Source organism: Lipotes vexillifer, unplaced genomic scaffold (assembly GCF_000442215.2).
Source record: "Lipotes vexillifer unplaced genomic scaffold, Lipotes_vexillifer_v1.1 scaffold1581, whole genome shotgun sequence".
NCBI classification, from domain to species: Eukaryota; Metazoa; Chordata; class Mammalia; order Artiodactyla; family Lipotidae; genus Lipotes; species Lipotes vexillifer.
The window spans coordinates 1,038,252-1,063,866 of NW_006783235.1; the positions used below are offsets into that span (position 1 = coordinate 1,038,252).

At 36.6% G+C, this 25,615-nt stretch overlaps 1 protein-coding gene across 4 annotated transcripts in view; it reads right to left on the reverse strand.

Moving 5' to 3' along the window:
* GRIA4 (glutamate ionotropic receptor AMPA type subunit 4) overlaps nt 1–25,615 on the reverse strand; it is a 487,613-nt gene that overhangs the window by 310,677 nt on the left and 151,321 nt on the right. For all 4 annotated transcript variants that reach the window (XM_007455885.1, XM_007455887.1, XM_007455886.1 and 1 more), the window contains one exon: nt 11,416–11,655. In XM_007455885.1, the coding sequence (XP_007455947.1) occupies nt 11,416–11,655 (240 nt within the window). The remainder of the gene's footprint in view (nt 1–11,415; nt 11,656–25,615) is intronic.

Consider the following 25,615-nt stretch of genomic DNA (forward strand, 5'->3'; position numbering starts at 1 on the left):
GGGAAAGAACTTCTATTCTAAATGATAATCTTGCTGGGTAGAGTATCCTAGGTTGCAGGGTTTTCCCTCTCAGGACTTTGAATATATAATGCAATTGCCTTATGGCCTGAAAAGTTCCAGCAAAAAAATCAGCTAATAGTCTTATGAAGGTTGCCTTGTATAAGACTCTTCATTTTTCTCTTGCTGCCTTTTAGAATTCTATTATTAACTTTTCTCATTTTAATTATGTTGTGTCTTGGTGTGAGCTATTTCAGTTCATCTTGTTTGGGTCCCTCTGTGCTTCCTGTACCTGGGTATCTGGTTCCTTCTTTAGGTTTGAGAAGTTTCCAGCCATAATTTCACTAAATACATTTCTGACTCTTCTTTCTCTCTTCTCCTTCTGGGGACCCTATAATGTGAATGTTGGTACAATTCTTGCTGTCCCAGAGGTCCCTTAAATTGCTCTCAGTTTAAAAATTTGTTTTTCTTTTTGCTGTTCTGATTGGGTGATTTCCATTAGTTTATCTTCCAGATTAATTGTGCATTCTTCTGTATCAACTAGTCTGCTGTCTTTTTGTTTTGTCTTTTTGTTTTGTTGATGGTTTCCTTTGTTGTGCAAAAGGAAAAAAGCTTCTAATGTGTTTTTCATTTCAGTTATCACATTGTTCATTTCTGATGGCTTCTTTTTTATATTTTCTAGTTTCTTGTTAAAATTCTCACTGAACTTCCCTATTTCAGTTAACATTCTTATTACTATTCTTTTCCCTAATTCAGTTAGCATCCTTATTACTAATGCTTTGAGCTCTTTATCTGGTAAATTATTTATTTCTGCTTTATTAGTTATTTTTCATGGGTTCTTCTTGCTCTTTCAATTGAAATGAATTCCTCTGTTTTCTCATTCTGCTTAACTTTCTCTGTCTGTATGAAATTAGGTGAAACAGTTACCTACTGCAGTCTTGAAGGAGGGCGTCTTTGTGTGGGTGTGTCTGTATATAGTCTGCATGTGCCCAATGATGTTGTTGGTAGAGCTGGATCTAATGTGAACACAAGACATGCCCTTCCCCAGAGTGTGCTGGTAGCTATCACCTTGGAAGGAGGTGGAGCTTGAGATGGAGTGGCTAGGCCAAAGTCACGTGTAGTTGGGCCTTCTCTGCTCAGTGGCCTTCACTACCCTATCTGAGGTGCAAGTGGGTCCTAAGTTGCTGAGACATAGGTCCTGAGGGTTAAATCTGAGCTGGCTCCATTCCAATTAAGTGTGTGCTCTACCACCTTCTAGCACCTGCACCCTCACCCCTGAGGAGAGCAGTGCTTGGGCAAGAGGGGCTGGTGTGGGTGGTCCACTTGGGTCTGCACATGGGCTATGGTGGTCCCACCATAGTTGGAACCCCAGGATGCTTCTGATACACTGCCTCTGTAAACACAATCATGGCTGCCCCTGCCCTGCTCAGATGCAGCTCAGGGTCTAAGCTGCCTTTGTCCCTCCCAGCTGAGCTCTCCCCTCAGGTGCAGCAGCCCTCACCCCAATGGGGAGCTGTGTCCAAAGCAACCGGCTTAGGCTGAAGTACATGCAGGGGTTGTCATGGGAAAATGGCCAGTGACCTGGTGCAGTTTCAATCTGCCCTCTCTGCCCTGCTTCAGGAATAAGCAAGTGTGTGTGTGCTTCTCAGGAGTGGAGTCTGGGCTCCCCACAGCCCTCCTGTTAGTCCCACTAGCCCTCCAACAAGCCAAACAGACTCGTTCCCCATGTCAGACCCTGGGTCTGCGAGTCCAATATGTGGCTGGAACCACTCACTCCCCAGGGAGGATCTCTCCTCTTCTGTGTCCCTTCTTGGGGGTACAAGTCCCAACCTGATTGCTTCTCTTCCCTTCCCACTGGATTCTGTGTTGATCTTTCTTACAACCTTGTTTGTACAGAAGTCTTTCTGCCAGTCTCCAGTTAGGTGCAGTGAGAATTGTTCCATAGGTAGGTGTATTTTTTTAAATTTTATTTTATTTTTGCGGTACGCGGGGCTCTCACTGTTGTGGCCTCTCCCGTTGTGGAGCATAGGCTCCAGACACACAGGCTCAGCGGCCATGGCCCACAGGACCAGCTGCTCCGCGGCATGTGGGATCTTCCTGGACCAGGGCACGAACCCGTGTCCCCTGCGTCGGCAGGCGGACTCTCAAGCACTGCACCACCAGGGAAGCCCAGTAAGTGTATTTTTGATGTGTTCTTTGAGGAGGTGAGTTCTGTGTCCTCCTACTCTGCCACCTTGCTCTCTTCCCCCCAGATATGTTCTTAGTTTTTTTTTTATTTAGAGACTGAACACTGATGGTGGGAAAGAAGTGGAAAGGAAGAACATCCAGACAGGTGATCTGTCAGTCAGTCAACAGTATGTGTCTAGTGCCTACTAAGTGACAACTAAATTGACCCAGCTCAAATATTCATGGAAGGTGCAAACTTATTTTCTCTGCCATCACACTTAGGCCTCTTTAACCTTTCAAATGAATGTTTGAGTGGCTGATGGCACCACAAAAGCAACTGTAGGCTTCTGTATTTCATCACATAATTTCTCCATCCTGTCAACCCACTGCTTATTTTGCTGCTCCTTGCTCTGCTCTCTTCTTTGACTACCCTTGTTTTAGCTTCATGTCATTGTTCTTTGCTAATCTCTGCCTTGTTTGGCAGTTCTGTTCTGATTCATTCTCCTTGTTAGATTTCATGACTCTTTCAGCATACAACTTCCAGCATTTGTCCTCAAATCTTTCATTCTATAACCAGGGAAAGTGGGAGGTGACAGAGAGACGTGCACCTCTCTTTGCCTTCTCTCACCAGGGAAAAAGGATTAGACACAAACCCTCTTTGTAAGAGCACCCACCAATAGTCCTTCATCCCATCCACTCACCCCTTAGTACACTGTTCCCCTTCCTAGCCCATTGTGGTAACAGCCTGTAGAATCTGGGATAATAAGGGCAGGGAATAAACATTGCAGTGACAACCAATGCAGATGCTATGAAGGGAGCAGAGAATGCCTTACCTCTTCCTGATTGCAGTAGTCCCTGTTATCCGAGGCTTCACTCTCCATGGTTTCAGTAACATTTGGTCAACCATGGTCCAATAATATTAAGTGGAAAAGTGCAGAAATAAACTATTTATGTTTTAAATTGTGTGCCCTTCTGAGATGCGTGATGAATCTCCCACTGTTCCTGCTCCATTCTGTCTGAGATGTGAATCCTCCCTTTGTCCAGCCATCCTGCACCTTAGTCACTTAGTAGCTGGCTTGGTTATCAGATCAACATTCGTGGTATAGCAGTGCATGTGTTCAAGTCACCCTTATTTTACTTCATTTTGGCCCCAAAGCACAAGGGTAGTGATTCTGGTAATCCAGATATACCAAAGAGAAGCCATAAAGTTCTTCCTTTAAGTAAAAAGTAAAAGTTCTTGACTTACTAAGAAAAGAAAAAAAATAGTATGTTGAAGTCACTAAGGTCCATGGTTAGAATGAATCTTCTATCCATGAAAGTGTGAAGAAGAAAATAGAAATTTGTGCTAGTTTTGTTGTTACACCACAAACTGCAAAAGTTATGGGCACAGTGTGTGGTAAGTTCTCAGTTAAGATAGAAAAGGCATTAAATTTTTACAGTAAGATATTTTTAGAGTAAATATCAGTACATGTTTATAATTTTCTATTTTATTATTAATTGTTATTAATCTCTTCCTGTGCCTAATTTATAAATTAAACTTTACCACTGTAAAAACATAACATATAAAGTGTTCAGTACTATCCATGGTTTCAGGCATCCACTGGGTGTCTTGAAACATATTCTCCATGGATAAGGGGGGACTACTGTACTATTTCTTCCTCAATTACAAGTTAAAATCTCTATAGGAAGCTCCACTGTTATTTTTATACCTGTATTTTCCTTTGCTCTCCCACTGGCCTGGATCCAGCAGGAAAGCAGCGATACACTTGAAAGATACAGTTAAGTGTTGTTTTCCTCCTGTTGGCCTCACACTTGGCAACTGGCAACAAATAAGTATTTGGCATTGTCAGACTGACCATAAATGTAATAAAAGTCAGTAAGCAAATAAATTTGGATGAGCTATAAAATATAGTCTAAATCCTAATGGGTTCACTATAAACAGATAGTTGCCTGAAAGTTGTCACGGTAGGTTTACAAAAAGGGAACTCTTCTTCATCCTGGTGAGGGTTTTAAACTTAAAGATATTTTTTTCAAGATTAGAAAATAAGTTGAAAATAGGGCTTAATGTTGTAAAGAATTAAAGATAAATTACTTATCCTTTCTTGGATAACACCAGGTTAGAACCTGAAAGATTCTTACTTCTCCTGAACTTATATGTCAATTAACTCTGTTTTGTTATTGTGTTTCTAATTTTGTTTTTAATAAGAAAAATGGTCCAGAAGCATTTTAAGTGGCACAATTAATGGTAGATGTGTGCTAGCAGAGTATCAGTATGTGTGGTAATTAGGAATTGGAGATGGGGGGAATGAGGAAAAACAGGTGCTTGTAATTAGCACTGTAGACACTAAGCACTACAAGTCCAGTTGACAGGTTGTATAATTACCCCTGATTTTCCCCATCCCACCCCTATCTGAAAGGGATTTCAAAGAAGGAGCAGATATCAGTAATTTTACTTTGGTGTGAATTGAAGTCATTAGGCTCTGTTCCTTAGAATTATCTGCTCTGTCGTCCCTCTATATTATTATGAACTTGAGTTTAAAGGGATCCTAGGAGTCCATAACTGGTAATGGATGAGAGAAAGGTTAAGGTTCCCAGTGTGCCTGAAATCATTCATTTTGCCTGCTCTCTCTAGGTTCTGGACTCCTAGGGAAGACAGAGAAAGAGGGAAAGAAAAACAGTATGAGAAAAATATAAAGAAGAGAATTGGAACTGAACCCAGAAGGAAGATAGGAGAGTTTTCTGTAGTAATTTATACAGGTTTAATTTTGGGGAAATAAGAGATATCGAAAGGTGTCTCATGTCTCTTCCTTTTCATTTACTCCTTTTTCTATTACTTAGATCTCAACTTTTTTGTAAAAGGATTTAAAGCAGTTTTAAAATAAAAGGTATGCATGCATTGAAACCCAAAAAGCAGAAATAAAATAGGAAGATCTCTCCCCTCCCCATGCAAACACACTCCTCTTTCCATCCCCTCATCACTTGCACTGGTTTTAGCATGGGATAGCAGCATATACATATTATGCCATCCACAGCATTGTTTCCTAGACTTCTCAAAATATGTTGTGCAATGTGTAGAACATATTTTTGTAAAAAATAGTTCTAAAAAGAAAAAAAAAGACCAAAGGAAACAAGCCAAACTAGCCAAAGTAAAGTTTTATCCTCTATGCTTTGCCAAATATTTCTCTCCTAGAAACATTTTACATAATGTTATAATATTTATTAAGATAATGGACACAAGATATTTAGCAACCTGTGAAACATCATTAGCCTGAAAAGCACTAATGTAGGTAAAACACTGAGCAGTAAATGTTAAAGAGAACCAGGATTAAGTAAAATAAGGTCAGTGTCAGCCATTTTTTAACACTAGACATGAGGTCAAATTTGCTGGTCATCATAACAGTTTTGAAAAATACCGACAGTGATCATTAGAATTTTAAAAAATGTTAGGTTTATGTCTCATCTTTCTCTTGATCATAAATTCACCTTGTTATCAGTGGTGTTAGAAATGGCCTTAAACACATCATAAATACTTAAAATTCTGGGCAACAGATGCAGGTAAAAAATATGTTATTTTGAAAAGATTTATTGAAAAACAACTATACTTATAAATATTTAAATTAATGTCTCTTTTTCACTCAAGGAAAATGACATATTAATTAAATTTGAAAAAAATGTCAAGATTTTATAACTGAAAGTATTATTTAAAAATTTTCTAAATATTTAATTTAATATGTCTAAATTAAGAATGTTATTTTTCAACCTTCTCCACATTTCTTCATCATAATAAAATTGCATTCAATTCAAGTACCATTCTTACAGGAGAATTTTTCATTTTGACTACTCTGTGAACTATTTGGTTCATTAAAATATGGTGCCATTAATAAAAAATAAGTTACATGATTAGTTATTAGAGCTCTAAATTTATTTGATACTATTGTCAATGACTTCATTTGGTTAATTCATTTATTTCATATTTATAGTATGCCTATCAGGGGTTACTATGCTAAACATGAAAGGTATAAATATAAAAAGATATAACAATAACTGGAGAAGGACTTACATTTCTAAGGGAAGAAAAGATATGTAAATGTATAAAAAATGCAGTATGAAAATTACTATAAAAAGGATTATGTGCAGGATGTTCTCTAAGTTCTTTTCTTACATAGTAAAATATAAATCAAGAAGAGATTTGGACATTTCACTCAAAGTGAAATATTGCAGATGAGCTCTGTGATTAGATATGCTATGTTGTCCAATACAGTAGTTTTTAGGCAAATGTAGTTACTTAAATTAATCAATTAAAGTTAAGCAAAATTTAAAATTCAGTTTCTCAGGTAGATATATAAGTCACATTTTAAATCATTCAAGAGTATCATATTTATTAACACAAAAATCTTATCAAAGTTTGTGCTTAAATGATGTTTTATAATTGTTTTTCCCAAAAAGGCAATGATCTTTTTGGAAAATAGTTGTGTTCCAAATTAAAATTATAAAAACATCAAGCTATGCATCCAAGACAAGTTTCTAGTTGTCAAGTAGAGTGTTGTGCACTATTTCCTAATGAAGTCATAGCAAGAGAGTTAATTTATTTTCAGTAGTAGCTTGTTCATTATTGCATTATTAATATTTATCAAAGTACCTGATGAAAACTGAACAAAGTTTTATTAAATGCTAAATGGATAAATGGATACATTGAAAGAATAAATAAATGAACACATTTTTTTTCTTCTTTGAGAGTCAGTCAAATGCACAGAAGCAGGAAGTCATCTGCTGGTAAAGAGATCACTGATGCCACCTACTACTTTTCTTTTCCACCCACAATTTCCAGGGAAGGAATAGAATATTTGGAATATAAAATATCAAGAAACCTTAAAGATAGTTTGAATGAGTCTTAAAGAAAGTGCAGTTCAACTTTCCTTCCTCCTGCCCCTGTGTCCCCTTTCTTTCTCTTTCTTTCTTTCCTTCTTTCCTTCTTTCTTTCTTTCTTTCTTTCTTTCTTTCTTTCTTCCTTCCTTCCTTCCTTCCTTCCTTCCTTTCTTTCTTTCTTCCTTCCTTCCTCCCTTCCTTCCTTCCTTCCTTCTTCTTCCTTCCTTTCTTCACATGTGGACAAAAATATAGACCTCTCTGTCTCTCCCTCCCTCTCTCCCTCTCTTCCTCCCTTCCACCCTCCCTCCCTTCCTTCCTTCCTTCCTTCTTCTTCCTTCCTTTCTTCACATGTGGACAAAAATATAGACAGGTTCACACAGCTCATCAACAGCAGACCAGGACTAGAACACAGGTTTTATATCAGATGAAATAAAGAATAATTCCTTTTATTGATTGCAATTCAACATTTAAAAACACTACTTAAAGTTATAATAGAGTGAAGCTCTTGTATCTTAAGACATCACTATATCACTATAGTGATTACAATTTCAGAAATAATTGAGTGGATCAATGAAATAACTTATTCCAAAATAAGAATTTATGTGACATCAGAAAGTCAGGTTCCACTCAAGTTCATAGAGAAATTCAGGGTCATATTAAGGCAGCTACTTAGAACAGGAAAAATGTTTAGATGAGCAGTTCATGATCACAGTAGAGGATTAGAGAAAAGTACTAAAATGTACCATACTATCTTATTTCTTTACACTTCGTTTTGTGCATTATATTTAAATATTCTGATCTTTAATGTTGATGTGTGTTCTTTTAATTATTCATGATGTGAAAATATGGATGACTCTTAGACAACTATATTTATGACAGAAGTTAGTCATACTTTCATGACTGTGGTTCACACCTCAGTTGGTGATAGTGATACATAATTTTAAACACTGTATCTAAGAGGAGGTAAATTGGGCTTGTGATCCTAAATTCATAAAATGAGCACAATAATTTCAAAGGGGGAAAATTATTCTTGACCTTTGCAAGTACTTATGTAAGACTCAGAATATTGAGAAAAATGGTAGTATCATGGCAGAGTGAGCCATCTGAACATAAGAAACAGCCATTTTCCTGATATGTTACTTTTCATTCATGCAATTACCACTTGGAATAAAGGTGTATACTCTGTGATTTTTTAAAAATTTATTTATTTGTCTGCATTGGGTCTTAGCTATGGCACACAGGATCTTCGTTGAGGCAGGCAGGATCTTTTTTGTGACATGGGCTCTTCATTGTGGCATGTGGGCTTCTCTCTAGTTGTGGCATGTGGGTTTTCTCTTCTCTAGTTGTGGCGTGTGGGTTCCAGAGAGCATGGGCTCTGTAGTTTGCAGCACATGGACTCTCTAGTTGAAGCATGAGAGTTCAGTAGTTGTGGCACGTGGGCTTAGTTGCCCCGTGGCAGGTGGGATCTTAGTTCCCTGACCAGGGATCAACCTGCATCCCCTGCATTGGAAGGTGGATTCTTTATCACTGGACCACCAGGGAAGTCCCTAAAGGTGTATACTTTGAAGTTGGGTCAAATTACTATAATAGAAGGCAATTCAAAGGACTAGCTATTCATACCAAAGTAAGTATTGGAGAGAACTAAGAAATACTAGAGAGTATTTCTTAGTAGAACTTAGTAGAACTTAGTAGTTCTTAGTAGAACTAAGAAATACTAGAGACTTACATCAACTGGTTAAACATAACCAGTTAAATTCTAGGGTGATGATAGGAAAAAGTAAGCTTTTGTGCAGCAAGTTAATAGGTAGGTTAAAAGTTACAGGATGCCTTATTAAAAGAAATAGTGCTGGTACCATGATGAGTTTAAGCCTTTGAAGGCAGAAATTTAGCCAGGAGAAAGAATCTTTAAATAACCAAGTATTGTCTGCTTATACTAGAGAGATCCCATGGTAAAAAGTAATGGGAGGTGGCCCAAGTTTGGATCATCTGACTTGTTATGCAGGAGTGAGGATCCTAAAAAGTACAAACTGGTGCAAAAGCAAAACATCAATTTTAATCCCTGTTTGGTGGGGAGGCTGATGCATGAATGCCTAGAATCCTCTCCTTGCCAGAGACTGGTTTGCACAAGGGCAGAGGAAAGTGAGACAGGTCCCACTGGTATTTCAATGAGACCAAGATGCTATAAGATAAGGATCTTCTGCCCAAAGTGGTAAACTGAGCTGTGTCATAACAAGCCACAGGAAGAACCATCTCATCCATATTCCAGTATATATTTCTTGACATTATGATTCAATTTTTTAAGCACTTAAAATCAATTTTATTGAAGTGGAATTTTTTTTCACTTGACACTCATATTTTATAATTGATGAACCTACATTGGTACATTATTACCCAAAGTCCTAGTTTACACTAGGGTTCATCCTTGGTTTTATACATTCTATGGGTTTGGAAAAATGTATAGTGACATGCATCCACAATTATAATATTACACAGAACTGTTTCACTGCCCTAAAAATCCTCTGTGTTCCACCTATTGATCCCTTCTTCCCCTTCACTCCTGAAAACCACTGATCTTTTTATTGTCTCATAGTTTGTCCTTTTCCAGAATGTCATATGGTTGGAATAATGCAGTATTGTATCCTTTTCAGAATGACTTCTTTCACTTAGTTATATGCATTTGTTTCCTCCATGTCTTTTTATGTCTTGATAGCTCATTTCTTTTCAGTTCTGAATTGTCTAAATGTATCACTGTTTAATCATCCCTTCACCTAGTAAAGGACATCTTGCTTGCTTCTAAGTTTTGGCTATTATGAATAAAGCTGTTATAAACATCTGTGTGAAGGTTTCTGTGTGGTTTGGGTGAAAACACCAAGGAGCATGATTGCTGGATCATATAGTAAGAGTAAATCTAGTTTTGTAAGAAACCGCCAAATTGTCTTACAAAGTGGCTGTACCATTTTACATTCCCCCCAACAATGAATGAAAGTTCCTGTTACTCCACTTCCTAACCACCATTTGATGTTGTCAGTGATCTAAATTTTTTCCATTCTAATAGACATGTAGTAGTATCTCACTGTTGTTTTAATTTGCATTATGATTAAATTCTCAGTGTCCTCTTGCTTAAGAATATCTCCAAAAGTTAGAAGTGAGCAGAGTGATAATTTCTCTAATCTGTAATACATTCTCTAGGGTGCTTTGGATTGTTAGTTATTGGAAAATGATACCATGAGATATAGATAGGCTCCCAAATTTCAAAATGAGAATTAGAGTATTCTACAACCATGAAGAAAATACACTGATGATATTAAATTTTCTGAGCTTGTTTCCAAATGGTAAATTTACCAAGAATGTCAATATAAGCAAAGGACTATCATTGATGTGAAATCTTATATGACTTACGTTTCCATCTAATTAAATATGTAAATATAAATGAGAAATATGAATTCATTTAATAAGTTTTTGTCTCAATATAGGATTCTGAATATTTGGATTTTGAAGATAATTATATCTTCAAATGATTTATTTTGTTTATTGTTTTTATATTTATTGTTTTACTCACTTCACAGGTAGACTTTTACTAAGCATGTTCTTGAAATGTTGCCTGTTTGAACTTTTACTATAACTTTTGTCTGCTCCTAAATCTTACACTTTAAGGAAAAAGAACTGAAAACAAAACCCCACAGGTGATTCCCTGATGTTTATTTTGAAACATAATATGTTGCTATGATTCTGGTCACTAAATAAAAAGCAGAACTGAACAAAAATTGGAATTCCTTAAGTTATGTCTCCAACCAAAAGTCAAAGTATATCAACATTGTACATAACTGTATGGATTGCTAATAATTTAGTGTTAGTTATCCACCTTGTTTCTCCAACACGTGGATCATACCACTTATTAATCTTTACAGACTGATAGGTAAAGATAAAGTGAAATGTTGCCATCAAGCAGAAGCCTTACCACCAAATCTTTATTCTCATTACCATGACCCTTCAATTACTCATTTAACATTTTATATTTCAAACTCAATGTTATGCCTCAACCTGATACTATTTTAAAATCTTCCAAATCATGAAATAATTTGCATTTGAGGTAAAGGACATACATATTTTATGACTGCACCTGTAATATCATCATGGAAATTTAAAAAAATTATCTATTTTAATTTCAACTGAAGAGCATGGTTTGCTCAAGTAACGTTGTGAATTTGAAGTTCATTTAATTAAATTTTTTTTCCCCAGAGTCAAGATAAAAACACTGAGAATACACATTGACCATTTTCTGATTTTAGCCACATTAGGGATCAAAATATTTTGCTCACACAAGTGATACAAAGTCATTTCAGATAGAAAATTAGAGTTTTACTTAGATGTGGAATTAAGACTTACCCCTGTCTGTGTCATACAGGAAGACAAAACAGTTCCATTCATAGTGATCCAGCAGACTCAAGAGTGCTCCTCGTAAGGAAGGCCTTAGCTGCAGCACAAACTGGCTCTCCCCCTCAGTAGGGAAACTTGGTGTGATGAGGGAGATGTGTAAGGCGCTGCAGAATGAGGTCAAGGTATGTACTGACCTCTTATCATAGAGTCCAAAAATGGCAAATACTCCTCTAGAATACTGGGAACAGACTGAAACAAAAACAAACAACAATAAAACATAAACTATTAGCACACTCTAAAACTGTTGACTCCACATCTATAGTTTATGAAACAAACAAAATCTCTGAGTCATTGATATGTCAGGAATATAATATAAAGAAAGAGTAAAAGTGAAGTGTGCAATTATTTGTATAATCAATTAGTGAAATGTTAAGCTTGTCCTCAAAGCCCTGCAGTAAATGAGATAACAAGGGGTTTTCTCAAGAAGTCAATTTGAATTAAGAAAAATTTGACTAAAATGAAGTAATATATAACATTCCATGATAATGTGACAAATCTTATGCTAGAGACTTTTAAGTGTGACCGTAAGAAGCCTAGGGTGTTGGATAATCTAGAGGTATTTGTCTTAGGAGTAGTTCCTTGTGAAACAAAGAAATTAGATTTTTCTTTGTTAAAGCAGTTATAGTCTCTTGAAAAAAATTAACTGTCCTGGTAACATTTATATCTATATTCTATATCTGGGTTTTAGGAAATTATGAAGCATAATTAAATAAGATAAATTAATAAAATCTGGAGGTATTTCATTTATTCTTTTTTATTGTGCCTCTTGAAACTGGAGAGAGAGTCTCAGAAATTTAATTAAATAAGAAAAGGGTAACACTTAACAGAAAATAAATTGCTAATGGTTTTCTTTAGATGATGTGCTGTAAGAGATACACACATGTTCTGGAAAAACTAAAGCCCAATTAAGGGACCAGAGTTTACATTCATAAAAAAAAAGACTAAGAATTGACATTAAGATATAGGGGAAGCTTACCCGGCTCTTTGGTGGGGTTAATGGCAGACACTGGGAGGGCTTACGCCAAGTAGTACTTCCCAGAACTTCTGCTGCCAGTGTCCTTGCCCCTGCAGTGAGCCAGAGTCACCCCCCATCTGCAGGAGACCCTCGAGCACTAGCAGCCAAGTGGCTGACAGAGTCTTGGTGCTCTGGCCGGTTGTCAGGCCTGAGCCTCTTAGGTGGGAAAGCCAAGTTCAAAACATTGGTTCACCAGAGACCTCCAGGCCCCACATAATATCAAATGGTGAAAACACTCCCAGAGATCTCCGTGTCAACACTAAGACCCAGCTCCACTCAACAACCAACAAGCTACACAGCTGCACAACCCATGCCAAACAACTAACAAGACAGGAACACAACCCCACCCATTAGTAGAGAGGCTGCCTAAAATCATAATAAATTCACAGACACCCCAAAGCACAGCACTGGACATGGTCCTGCCCACCAGAAGACAAGATCCAGACTCATCCACCAGAACACAAGCACCAGTCCTCTCTACCAGGAGCCTACACAACCCACTGAACCAACCTTAGCCACTGGGGGCAGACACCAAAAACAATGAGAACTATGAACCTGAAGCCTGTGAAAAGGAGACCCCAAATGCAGTAAGTTAAGCAAAGTGAGAAGACAGAGAAATACACAGTAGATTAAGGAGCAAGGTAAAAACCCACCAGACCAAACAAATGAGGAGGAAATAGGTAGTCTACCTGAAAAAGAATTCAGAATAATGATAGTAAAGATTATCCAAAATCTTGGATATAGAAGGAAGAAAATACAAGAAATGTTTAACAGGGACCTAGAAGAACTAAAAAGCAAACAAAAAATGATGAACAACACAATAAATGAAAGTAAAAATACTCTAGAAGGAATTAATAGCAGAATAACTGAGGCAGAAGAATGGATAAGTGACCTGTAAGATAAAATAGTGGAAATAACTACTGCAGAGCAGAATAAAGAAAAAAGAAGGAAAATACTTGAGAACAGTCTCAGAGACCTCTGAGACAACATTAAACACACCAACATTTGAACTACACGGGTCCCAGAAGAAGAAGAGAAAAAGAAAATGACTGAAAAAATATTTGAAGAGATTATAGTTGAAAAATTCCCTAATATGGGAAAGGAAATAGTCAATCAAGTCCAGGAAGCACAAAGAGTCCCATACAGGATAAATCCATCGAGAAACATGGAAAGACACATATTAAACTATCAAAAATTAAATTGAAAGAAAAAAAATATTAAAAGCAGCAAGGGAAAAGCAGCAAATAACATACAAGGGAATCCCTATATGGTTAAAAGCTGAATTCTCAGAAGAAATTCTGCAAGCCAGAAGGGTGTGGCAGGACATATTTAAACTGATGAAAGGGAAAAACCTACAATTAAGATTACTCTACCCAGTAAGGATCTGATTCAGGTTCGATGGAGAAATTAAAAACTTTACAGAAAAGGAAAAGCTAAGAGAATTCAGAACCACCAAACCAGCTTTACAGCAAACAGTAAAGGAACTTCTCTAGGCAGGAAACACAAGAGAAGGAGTGGACCTGCAATAACAAACCCAAAACAATTAAGAAAATGGTAATAGGAACATACATATTGATAATTACCTTAAATGTAAATAGATTAAATGCTCCAACCAAAAGACATAGACTGGCTGAATGGATACAAAAACAAGACCTGTATGTATGCTGTCTACAAGAGACTCATTTCATACCTAGGGAAGCATACAGACTGAAAGTGAGGGGATGGAAAAAGATATTTCAGGTAAAAGGAAATCAAAAGAAAGCTGGAGTAGCAATTCTCATGTCAAACAAAATAGATTTTAAAATAAAGACTATTAGGGCTTCCCTGGTGGTGCAGCTGTTGAGAGTCCGCCTGCCGATGCAGGGGACGCGGGTTCGTGCCCCGGTCTGGGAAGATCCCACATGCTGCGGAGCGGCTGGGCCCGTGAGCCATGGCCACTGAGCCTGCGGGTCTGGAGCCTGTGCTCCGCAACGGGAGAGGCCACAACAGTGAGAGGCCCGCGTACCAAAAAAAATAAAAAAAATAAAAAAATAAAGACTATTAGAAGAGACAAAGAAGGACACTACATAATGTGCAGGGGATGAATCAAAGAAGAAGATATAACAATTGTAAATATTAATGCACTCAACATAGGAGCACCTCAATATATAAGGCAAATGCTAACAGCCATAAAAGGGGAAATTGACAGTAACAGAGTCATAGTAGCAGACATTAACACCCCACTTTCAGCAATGGACAGATCATCCAAAATGAAAATAAATAAGGAAACACATGCTTTAAATGATACATTAAACAAGATGGACTTAATTGGTATTTATAGGACATTCCATCCAAAAACAACAGAGTACACTTTCTTCTCGAGTGATCATGGAACACTCTCCAGGATAGATCACATCTTGGTTTACAAATCAAGCCTTGGTAAATTTAAGAAAATTGAAATCATATCAAATATCTTTTCAGACCATCACACTATGAGGCTAGATATTAATTACAGGAAAATATCTGTAAGAAATACAAGCACATGGAGTCTAAATAATACACTACTAAATAACCAAGAAATCACTGAAGAAATCAAAGAGGAAATAAAAAAATACCTGGAAACAAATGACAATGAAAATACGATGACCCAAAACCTATGGGATACAGCAAAAGCAGTTCTAAGAGAGAAGTTTATAGTGATACAATCCTAACTCAGGAAACAAAAACATCTCAAATAAACAACCTAACCTTACATCTAAGCAATTAGAGAAAGAAGAACAAAAAAACCCCAAAGTTAACAGAAGGAAAGAAATAATAAAGACCTGATCAGAAATAAATGAAAAAGATATGAAGGAAACAATAGCAAAGATCAATAAAACTAAAAGCTGGTTCTTTGAGAAGATAAACAAAATTGATAAACCATTAGCCAGACTCATCAAGAAAAAAGGGAAAAGACTCAAATCAATAGAATTAGAAATGAAAAAGGAGAAGTAGCAACTGATACTGCAGGAATACAAAGTATCATGAGAGATTACTACAAGCAAAGATAGGCCCAAAAATGGACAACCTGGACGAAGTGGACAAATTATTAGAAAAGCACAACCTTCTGAGACTGAACCAGGAAGAAATAGAAAATATGAACAGACAAATCACAAGCACTGAAATTGAAACTGTGATTAAAAAGCTTCCAACAAACAAAAGCCCAGGAACAGATGGCTTCAGAGGTGAATTCTATCACCCATTTAGAGAAGAGCTAACACCTATCCTTCTCAAACTGTTCCAAAATCCAGCAGAGGGAGGAACACATCCAAACTCATTCTAGGAGGCCACCAGCACCCTGATACCAAAACCAGACAAAGATACCACAAAAAGAGAAAACTATAGGCCAATATCACTGATGAATATAGATGCAAAAATCCTCAACAAAATACTAGCAAACCAAATCCAACAGCAATTAAAAGGATCATACACCATGATGAAGTGGGATTTATCCCAGGAATGCAAGGATTCTTCAGTATACATAAGTCAATCAATGTGATATACCATATTAACATATTGAAGGATAAAAACCATATGATAATCTCAGTAGATGCAGAAAAAGCATTTGACAAAATTCAACACCCATTTATGAAAGAAACTCTCTGAAAAGTAGGCATAGAGGGAGCTTAACTCAACATAATAAAGGGCATATATGACAAACCCACAGCCAACATCATCTTCAATGGTGAAAAAATGAAGCCATTTCCACTAACATCAGGAACAAGACAAGGTTGCCCACTCTCACCACTATTATTCAACATAGTTTTGGAAGCTTTAGTCACAACAATCAGAGAAGAAAAAGAAATAAAAGGAATCCAAATATGAAGGGAAGAAGTAAAACTGTCACTGTTTGCAGATGACCTGATACTATACATAGAGAATCCTAAAGATGCTACTGGAAAACTACTAGAGCTAATCAATGAATTTGGTAAAGTGGCAGGATACAAAATTAATGCACAGAAATATCTGGCATTCCTATACACTAATGATGAAAAATGTGAAATAGAAATTAAGGAGACACTCCCATTTACCATTGCAACAAAAAGAATAAAATACCGAAGAATAAACCTACCTAAGGAGAAAAAAGACCTGCATGAAGAAAACTATAAGACAATGATGAAGGAAATTAAAGATGATACAAACAGATGGACAGATGTTCTTGGATTGGAAGAAGCAACATTGTGAAAATGATTATACTACCCAAAATAATCTACTGATTCAATTCAATCCCTATCGAAGTACCACTGGCATTTTTCACAGAACTAGAACAAAAATTTCACAATTTGTATGGAAACACAGAAGACCCTGAATAGCCAAATAAATCTTGAGAAAAAAAACGGAAATGGAGGCATCAGGCTCCCTGACTTCAAAATATACTACAAAGCTACAGTAATCAAGACAGTATGCTACTGGCACAAAAACAGAAATATAGATCAATGGAACAGGATAGGAAGCCCAGAGATCAACCCGCACACATATAGTCACCTTATCTTTGATAAAGGGGGCAAGAATATACAATGGAGAAAAGACAGCCTCTTCAATAAGTAGTGTTGGGGAAACTGGACAGCTACATGTAAAATAATGAAATTAGAAAACTCCCTAACAACATACACAAAAATAAACTCAAAATGGATTAAAGATCTAATTGTAAGTCCAGACACTATAAAACTCTTAGAGGAAAACATAGGCAGAATACTCTGTAACATAACTCACAGCAAGATCCTTTTTGACCCACCTCCTACACAAATGGAAATAAAAATAAAAATAAACAAATGGTACCTAATGAAACTTAAAAGCTTTTGCACAGCAAAGGAAAACATAAACAAGATGAAAAGAAAACCCTCATAATGGGAGAAAATATTTGCAAATGAAGCAAGTGACAAAGGATTAATCTCCAAAATATACAAGCAGCTCATGCAGCTCAATATCAAAAAAACAAAAAACCTAATCCAAAAATGGGCAGAAGACCTAAATATTTTTTTCCAAAGAAGATATACAGATTGCCAACAAATACATGAAAGGATGCTCAACATCACTAATCATTAGAAAAATGCAAATCAAAACTACAATGAGGTATTGCCTCACACCAGACAGAATGGCCATCATAAAAAAATCTACAAACAATAAATGCTGGAGAGGGTGTGGAGAAAAGGGAAACCTCTTGCACTGTTGGTGGGAATGTAAATTGATACAGTCACTATGGAGAACAGTATGGAGGTTCCTTAGAATACTAAAAGTAGAACTACCATATGACCCAGCAATCCCACTACTGGGCATATATCCTGAGAAAACCATAATTCAAAGAGTCATGTACCACAGTGTTTATTGAGGCACTATTTATGATAGTTAGGAGAGGGAAGCAACTTGTGTCCATTGACTGATAAATGGATAAAGAAGATGTGGCACATATATACAATGGAATAGTACTCAGCCATAGGAAGAAATGAAATTGAGTTTTTTGTAGTGAGGTGGATGGACCTAGAGATTGTTTTATAGAGTGAAGTAAGTCAAGTAAGAGAAAAACAAATACCGTATGCTAACACATATGTATGGAATCTAAAAAAAAAAAGTTTCTGAAGAACCTAGGGGCAGGACAGGAATAAAGATGTAGACATAGAGAAGGACTTGAGCACATGTGGAGGGGGAAGGGTAAGCTGGGATGAAGTGAGAGAGTGGCATGGACATATATGCACTCCCCAAAGTAAAATAGATAGCTAGTGGGAAACATCCGCATAACACAGGGAGATCAGCTCGGTGCTTTGTGACCACCTAGAGCGGTGGGATAGCGAGGGTGGGAGGGAGACGCAAGAGGGAGGAGATATGGGGATATATGTATACGTATAGCTGATTCACTTTGTTATACAGCAGAAACTAACACACCATTGTAAAGCAATTATACTTCAATAAAGATGTTAAAAAAAAAAGATATAGGGGAAAGACTGCAAATTTGCAAGTAAGTTCAAATTGTGATTTTGCTTATTAGCCAGGTAACCTTGCTAAATTCCTTAAAATTGTTTCAACTCTGAATATATAATATGCCAAGGATTATATGAGATAATGCATCTAAAACTGCTATCCTATGAGGATATATGAGGCAATTAGTGGCAGATTTTATGAACACAAATTTTCTACATGCATGTATAAAGTTTAGTATTTTTATTATTTAATAAGAGAGCAAAATGATTAGAGGGTAAAATACCACAATTGATCCACAACCAACTATTCAGATTCTTATAACAAATACCAGTTATTTTCATGAATATTTAATAAAGAAATACTATCAAGAAAGTACATCCAATTCTAATTCTATGCTCACCAGAAACTGGAATTTGATTACCTGAGTAGATTGACCAACCTGGAAAGCTTGTTCTGATAGTGTGACTGGCTATAATTTTCCTGCAACTTATGAGAAACATCATAATTTAACATATGAATATCTTAGGCTTAAACTCAATTCAGTTCTATGATTTAAGGGACCGAATAAACCAAGTTGCTGAATTGGACCTTAACCTCATGAATGTTCCACCAAAGTTTGGAGATATTTATGTAAGTGCTATACATTTGGCATATAACCTGGAGTTACTCGGTGCTTTTCTTATTTCATATTTTCTTGTTCCTTTGATTTTCATGCAAATTGAGGACCCACTCTCAATCTTTATGTAGTAGGTAATCTGGTTCAATTAATTTTTATTTTACTTTACTGAAAAAAAAATTAAAGAGCTTTAGAACTCAAATCTAAGATACTGGCTTTCAGTTTGGTGCTGAAAAATATTGTACTTCATATAAATTCATAAAATTCATAAAATTTTATATAAAAATATATTTTATTTATATCTTTTCTTCATTCATTCATCCATCAGTGAACACTTAAGTTGTTTCATCCATCAGTGAACACTTAAGTTGTTTCCATGACTACTGTATATTAATATATAATAATGATGTATAATGATGCTGAAATGTACATGGGTATACAGATATCTCTTTGAGGTGGTGATTTCACTTCCTTTGGATATATACCCAAAGTGGCATTGCTAGATCATATGGTAGTCCCGTTTTTTAATTTTTTTGAGGAACGTCTATACTGTTTTTCATAGTGGCTATACCAATTTATATCCCTCTCTCCCCACAGTTTATGAAGGTTCCCTTTTCTCCACATCCTTGCACACTTGTTATCACTTGTCTTTTTGATAATAGCCATTCTAACAGGTGTGAAGTGATATCTCATTGTCCTTTTGATTTGCATTTCCCAGAATGATTGATTTCTCTGACGTTGGGCATCTTTTCATGTATCTGTTGGCCTTCTTTGAAGAAATGTCAATTCAGGTCTTTTACTCCTTTTTAAATCAGATTGTTATTACTGTTATTAAATTGTATGAGTTCCTTATATATTTTGAATATTAACTCCTTATCAGGTATGTTATTTGCAAATATTTTCTCCCATTATGTAAGCTGTCTTTTCATATTGTTGATTGTTTCTTTTGTTGTGCAGAAACTTTTTAGTTTGATGTTTATTTTTGCATTCGTTGCCTGTGCTTTTTGTGCCATATCCAAAAATATCAATGCTATGACCAGTTTAAGTCTTTTATCCATTTTGAATTAATTTTTGTGAGTGGCACAAAATTGGGGTCCAATTTCATTCTTTTGCATGTGAGTATTCAGTTTTTCCAAAACCATTTATTGAGACTATTTTTCTTCGTTGAGTATTCCTGGCTCCTTTGACAAATATTAGTTGACCCTAAGTATATGGGTGTATTTATGGGCTCTTGATTCTGTTCCATTGTTGTATGTGTCTGTTTTTATGCCAGTATCATACTGTTTTAATTACAATACTTTGTAATGTAGTTTGAAATCAGGAAGTGTGGTTTCTCCAGCTTTGGATTTCTTTCTCAAGATTGTTTTGGTTTGGGTGTCTTTTGTGGTTCCATACAAATTTTTAGGATTATTTGTTTTAGTTCTGTGAAAAATATCATGGGTATTTTTCTAGAGATTGCATTAAATCTGTAGATTTCCTTGGTGGAGGAACATTTTAACAATACTAATTCTTCCAATCCCTAAGCATGGTATATTTTTCCATTTATTTCTTTCATCAATATCTTACAGTTTTTGGTGTACAGGTCTTTCACTTTCTTGGTTAAGTTTATTATTAAGTATTTTATTGTTTCTTTCTAAGCTATTGTAAATTTTTAAAAATTTATTTTTCAGAGAGTTCATTGTTAGTATATGGAAACTCAACTGATTTTGGTATGGTGATTTTATATCCTGAAACTTTACTGAATTCATTTATTAGTTCTAATAGTTTTTTGGTGAAGTCTTTAGGATTTTATATATATGAAAGCATATAATCTGAAAACAGAGACATTTTTTACTTTTCCCTTTCTGATTTGGGTGCTTTTTACTACTTCTTCTTGCCAGTTGCTCTAGGTAGGACTTCCAATACTTGGTTCAATAGGAGTGGTGAAAGTGATTATTTTGTTCCTGATCTTTCAACTTTTCACCATTGAGTATGATGCTAGCTATGGACTTATCATATATGACTTTTATTTTGTTAAGGTACTCTTTCTATGCTTTCTTTGTTAAGAGTTTTTATTATGAAAGGATGTTGAATTTTGTCAAATATTTTTTCTGCATCTATTGAAATAATCATGATTTTTATCTTTCATTCTATTAATATGGTTTATAATATTTAGTGATTTGCAGATATTGAACTATCCTTTCATCCCTGAAATAAATCCTATTTGATCCTGGTGTATAAACCTTTTAATGTGTAGTTGCATTCAGTTTGCTAATATTTTATTGAGAATTTTTGCATCTATATTTATCTGGGATATTGACATGTAGTTTTCTTTTCTTTCGTGTCCTTATCTGGCTTTGGTGTCAGGTAATGCTGGCCTTGTAAAATGAATTTGAGAGTGTTCTTTTCTCTTCAATTTTTGGGAAGAGTTTGAGAAGGATTGGTATTAATGCTTCTTTAAATATTCACCCATGAAACCACGGGTTCTGGGCTTTTCTTTGCTGGGAAGTTTTTGATTACTGATTAAATATCTTTACTTATTATCAATCTGTTCAGATTTTATATTTCTTCATGATTCTGTCTTGGTAGATTGTATGTTTCTAGGAATTTATCCATTTCTTAATACCATCTTAATAATTGTTTCCTGACTGTTTTGTAATTCCTTTGCTCCTATCTCTTGCTATCTTTGTGAATTAATCATTTTCCATAGTGATTTTGATTCCCTTCTCTTGATGATTTGTGTAACAACTGTGGGTTTTTACTTTATGCTTACAATAAGGCTTACATAAAACATCTTATAGATATAACAGTCTATTTTAAGCTAATGCCAGTTTAACTTCAATAGCATACAAAGCTCTACCCTTTTACTCCTCTCCATTTTATGTTTTTGATGTCACAATTTCCATCTTTTTATATAATATATCCATTATGGTTATTTTTAATACTTTTGTCCTTTAATTTTTTTTTTTTTTTTTGGCCGTACGCAGGCCTCTCACTGTTGTGGCCTTTCCCGTTGTGGAGCACAGGGTCCAAACGCACAGGCTCAGCAGCCATGGCTCACAGGCCTAGCTGCTCTGAGGCACGATCCCACGATCCCACGATCGTGGGATCCCACGATCTTCCTGTACCGGGGCATGAACCTGTGTCCCCTGCATTGGTAGGTGGACTCTCAACCACTGCGCCACCAGGGAAGCCCTGTCCTTTAACTTTTGTACTAGAATTGTGATTAACATACCATCATATTACAGCATTGGAGTTTTCTGAATTTGCCTATATAGTTACTTTTAGCAGTGTGCCTTATAGTTTCATACATTTTCATGTTATTATTTAGAATGCTTTCATTTTAGCTTGAAGAATTCCTTTCAGTATTTCTTGTGAGGCAGGTCTAGTGGTGATGAACTCCCTCAGCTTTTGTTTGTCTGGGAAAGCCTTTACCTCTCCTTCATTTCCGAAGGATAACTTTGTCAGATAAAGTACTCTTGGTTGAATTTTTTTTTTCTTTTAGCACATTGAATATATCTTCCCATTCTCGCCTTGCCTATAATATTTCTGCTGAGAAATTCACTGATAGCCTTATGGGGATCATTTATAAGTGGCAAACTTCTTAATTCTTGCTACTTTTATTATAATGTGCTTGGATAAGAACTCTTTGACTTGAATATGGTGACCTGTGAGCTCCATGATCTCAAATATACAAATCTTGCCCCTGATCTGGGAAATTTTCAGCCATTATTTTTTTTAAGCAAACTTTCTGTCTCTATCTTCTTCTCTTCTTCTTCTATAACTCCCATAATTCATAGATTGTTTATCTTAATGGTGTCTCATAAGTCCTGTAGGTTTTCTACATTTTTTTTTTTTTACTGTTACTCTAACTTTTCAAATTGGGTGCCTTCACACTCATTGATTCTTTCTCTTGTTTGGTTGAGTCTGATGTTGAAGCTTTCTATTGAATCCTTCAGCCAGTCATTATATTTTTGAGCTCCAAGATTCCTGTTTGGTTCTTTTTATATTTTCTATCTCTTTGTTGAACTTCTCATTTTTTTGTATTGTTTCCTTGATTTCTTTAAATTGCTTATCTGTGTTCTTTTGTGGCTCTCTGAGAAACTTTAGAACAATTGTTTTGCATTCTTTGTCAGGCAATTCATGGATCATCATTTCCTTGGGGTCAATTACTGGATATTTACTGTGTTCCTTTGGTGGTGTCATGTTTTTCTGATTCTCTGTGATCCCTGTAACCTTGGGTAGGTGTCTGCACATTTTAAGAAAACATCTCCTCTTCCAGACTTTATGGGCTGACTTCTTTATCTGTGAGTTGGGAAATGCTAGAGCATTTTGTGACTCCAGCCTAGCCTAATACTACAGAGTGTCAAGTGCAGGGGTGTGTGTGAGCACTCCAGGTCTTGGGGGGGGAGCATCGTGTCTCATCAGCTCAGGCAGCTGGGGTCTGTGACATTGAAAACTGCATGGTCCTTGGCAAGAGCTATGGGAGTTTCACCTTGGCTATTAAGGCTGCTGGTGGGGTTCTCAAGAGCACCTCCAAGTCCAGCAGCTAGGGACTGGGGAAGGTGGCAGTGGTCGCCAGAACCAGTGGTGTGCATACACTTGGATGACTGCATACACACACACAGTGGTGAGAGCTGGGACCAAGAGGAGTCAGAGCCAATTGCAGGAGCACGAGCAGCCTCTGGAGCCCTGGTTGTTGGCATGTAGTCATGGAACAGCATGGGTTAGCTGCAAATGGTGGTTGGGGCTGGTGATGGGAATCAGGGCAGGCATCGTGCAGATTCTTGACTACTAGGACAAGCTGCAGGCAACCAACTGCAGGGCAGGCCAGTGAAAAATGTCAGGGCCAGATCCAGGCCCACAAGTGTGGGAACCTTGTTTGTTGGTGGGCACTAATGTGGTTACAGGGGCTAATAATGGGTGTGCACACAGCAGTGGGAGTTGGCTGTAGGGGTCTAGGCTGGCATCTTGCATGCACATAGCTGCAGAGGCTGGGACTGGCTGCTAGTACTGATCTTGGGTTCTGGCAGGAGGAGGAAGGAAGAGAACAGGAAGGGATTCAGGCAACTGGCATCTGTGAATGTGAAAATCAGTAGGACAAAAATTTCAGCCATGAAGTAGGCAGGGGATCTGTGATGGTTGTTTTGATTGTTGGTTTCTTCAGCAGAGAAATCTGCTTGGGTCCTTTGTGGACCAATCTGCTGGGGTCCAGTAATAAAAGCTGTGCTAGTCTGCAATATCTTTAAATGTTCTGAGATCCTTAGTAGTGAAGCCTACTGGGATCCTCTGACAAGCAGGCTACTGGGAGCCAAGGTCATTCCTGCACATGGCTGTTATTGGTAGCCCCTTCCCTTCTTCCTTGTTCTTAGATGTCTCTAGATGTCTCAGCTTTGCTGGTCTCTGGATGGGGTGAAACCACAGTGGGTACTTTGTGCAGTTCCCTAAAAGACTGGGGAAGCTGGTCACTCACCCTCCTCTCTTTTCCTGGGCCAAGAGAAATCTCTTGGGTTGGGAGTTCCCTTTTGGCACTAAACAGTGCCAGTCTTGGGGAAGGGATGATGAAGGCAAAATGAAACTTTTCTTCCTATCATTTTTGTGTGGTTGTTCTCAGATTTTTGCTCTATTGTGTTGCTGAAGCTTCGTAAGTGGATTCCTGAGCTCCGGGCTATTTTCATTTGTGGATAGCTTCCTAATTGTTGTTCTTTGTGGGAAGACAGAAGCCTGGGTCTCCTACACTGCCATCTTGGTCATAAAATTCTAAATTTATTAAATATCTCCACATTCCATCTGAGGGCATTTAAGCATTTTAACCTAGAAATTGTGCTCCTGTCATACATGTTATTATTATTCAATATTGTAGTTCCACATGTGTTTAAATATTTTAAACATATCATAGCCTCTATCCAATGTTACTATTAACTGAAACCCTTGGTAATTTAACACTTCTTTGTGTGGATTATAATTCTTATTCCAGGTGAATTGTCAACATGTTAGTTTCATAGCTTTGAACTGTGAGCTCACTTTAGCAAAGTCTGTCTGTGAGAATTTAGAGAAACCTGCTTGGATAAACATTTCTCAAAAGTGATTTTGCATTTGCCAAGCATCCCAGTGTATTTGTATATGTGGTAGTGGTGGTGGTGGCAGTGCTGGTGTGTGTGTGCATGCATACCTGTAAATCTCAGCTTATGGTCTCTTGGAAAATGCAGAGTGCATAAATTTGTACAGGAAACTTACGTGTAAAAATTCTCATGAGACCATCATTATGATTATTTTTGTATACAGAGCGCCTGACAAGCCACTAAAATTACACTCTCTCACTAAAGCTATAGCCTGGTTTGTATGGTAGTCTTAGCTCCAACTTCATGCTATTTGTTGGTCCAATGTCTTTAAGATCCTGTTCCCATTCGGACATTTAGTTCAAATCTCCTCAAGGGAAAGCCACAGTGTCCACTCTTGTTTATAAATTATTATTGTTTTCAGTTCTCCAGTTCTGTCCTTTGGATATATACATTTTTATTTTCTTGTAAACTCAACATACATTTAAAAAATCTAATACTTATAATTGTTTTTTTTTTTTTTTTTTTTTTTTTTTGGTCAACGGG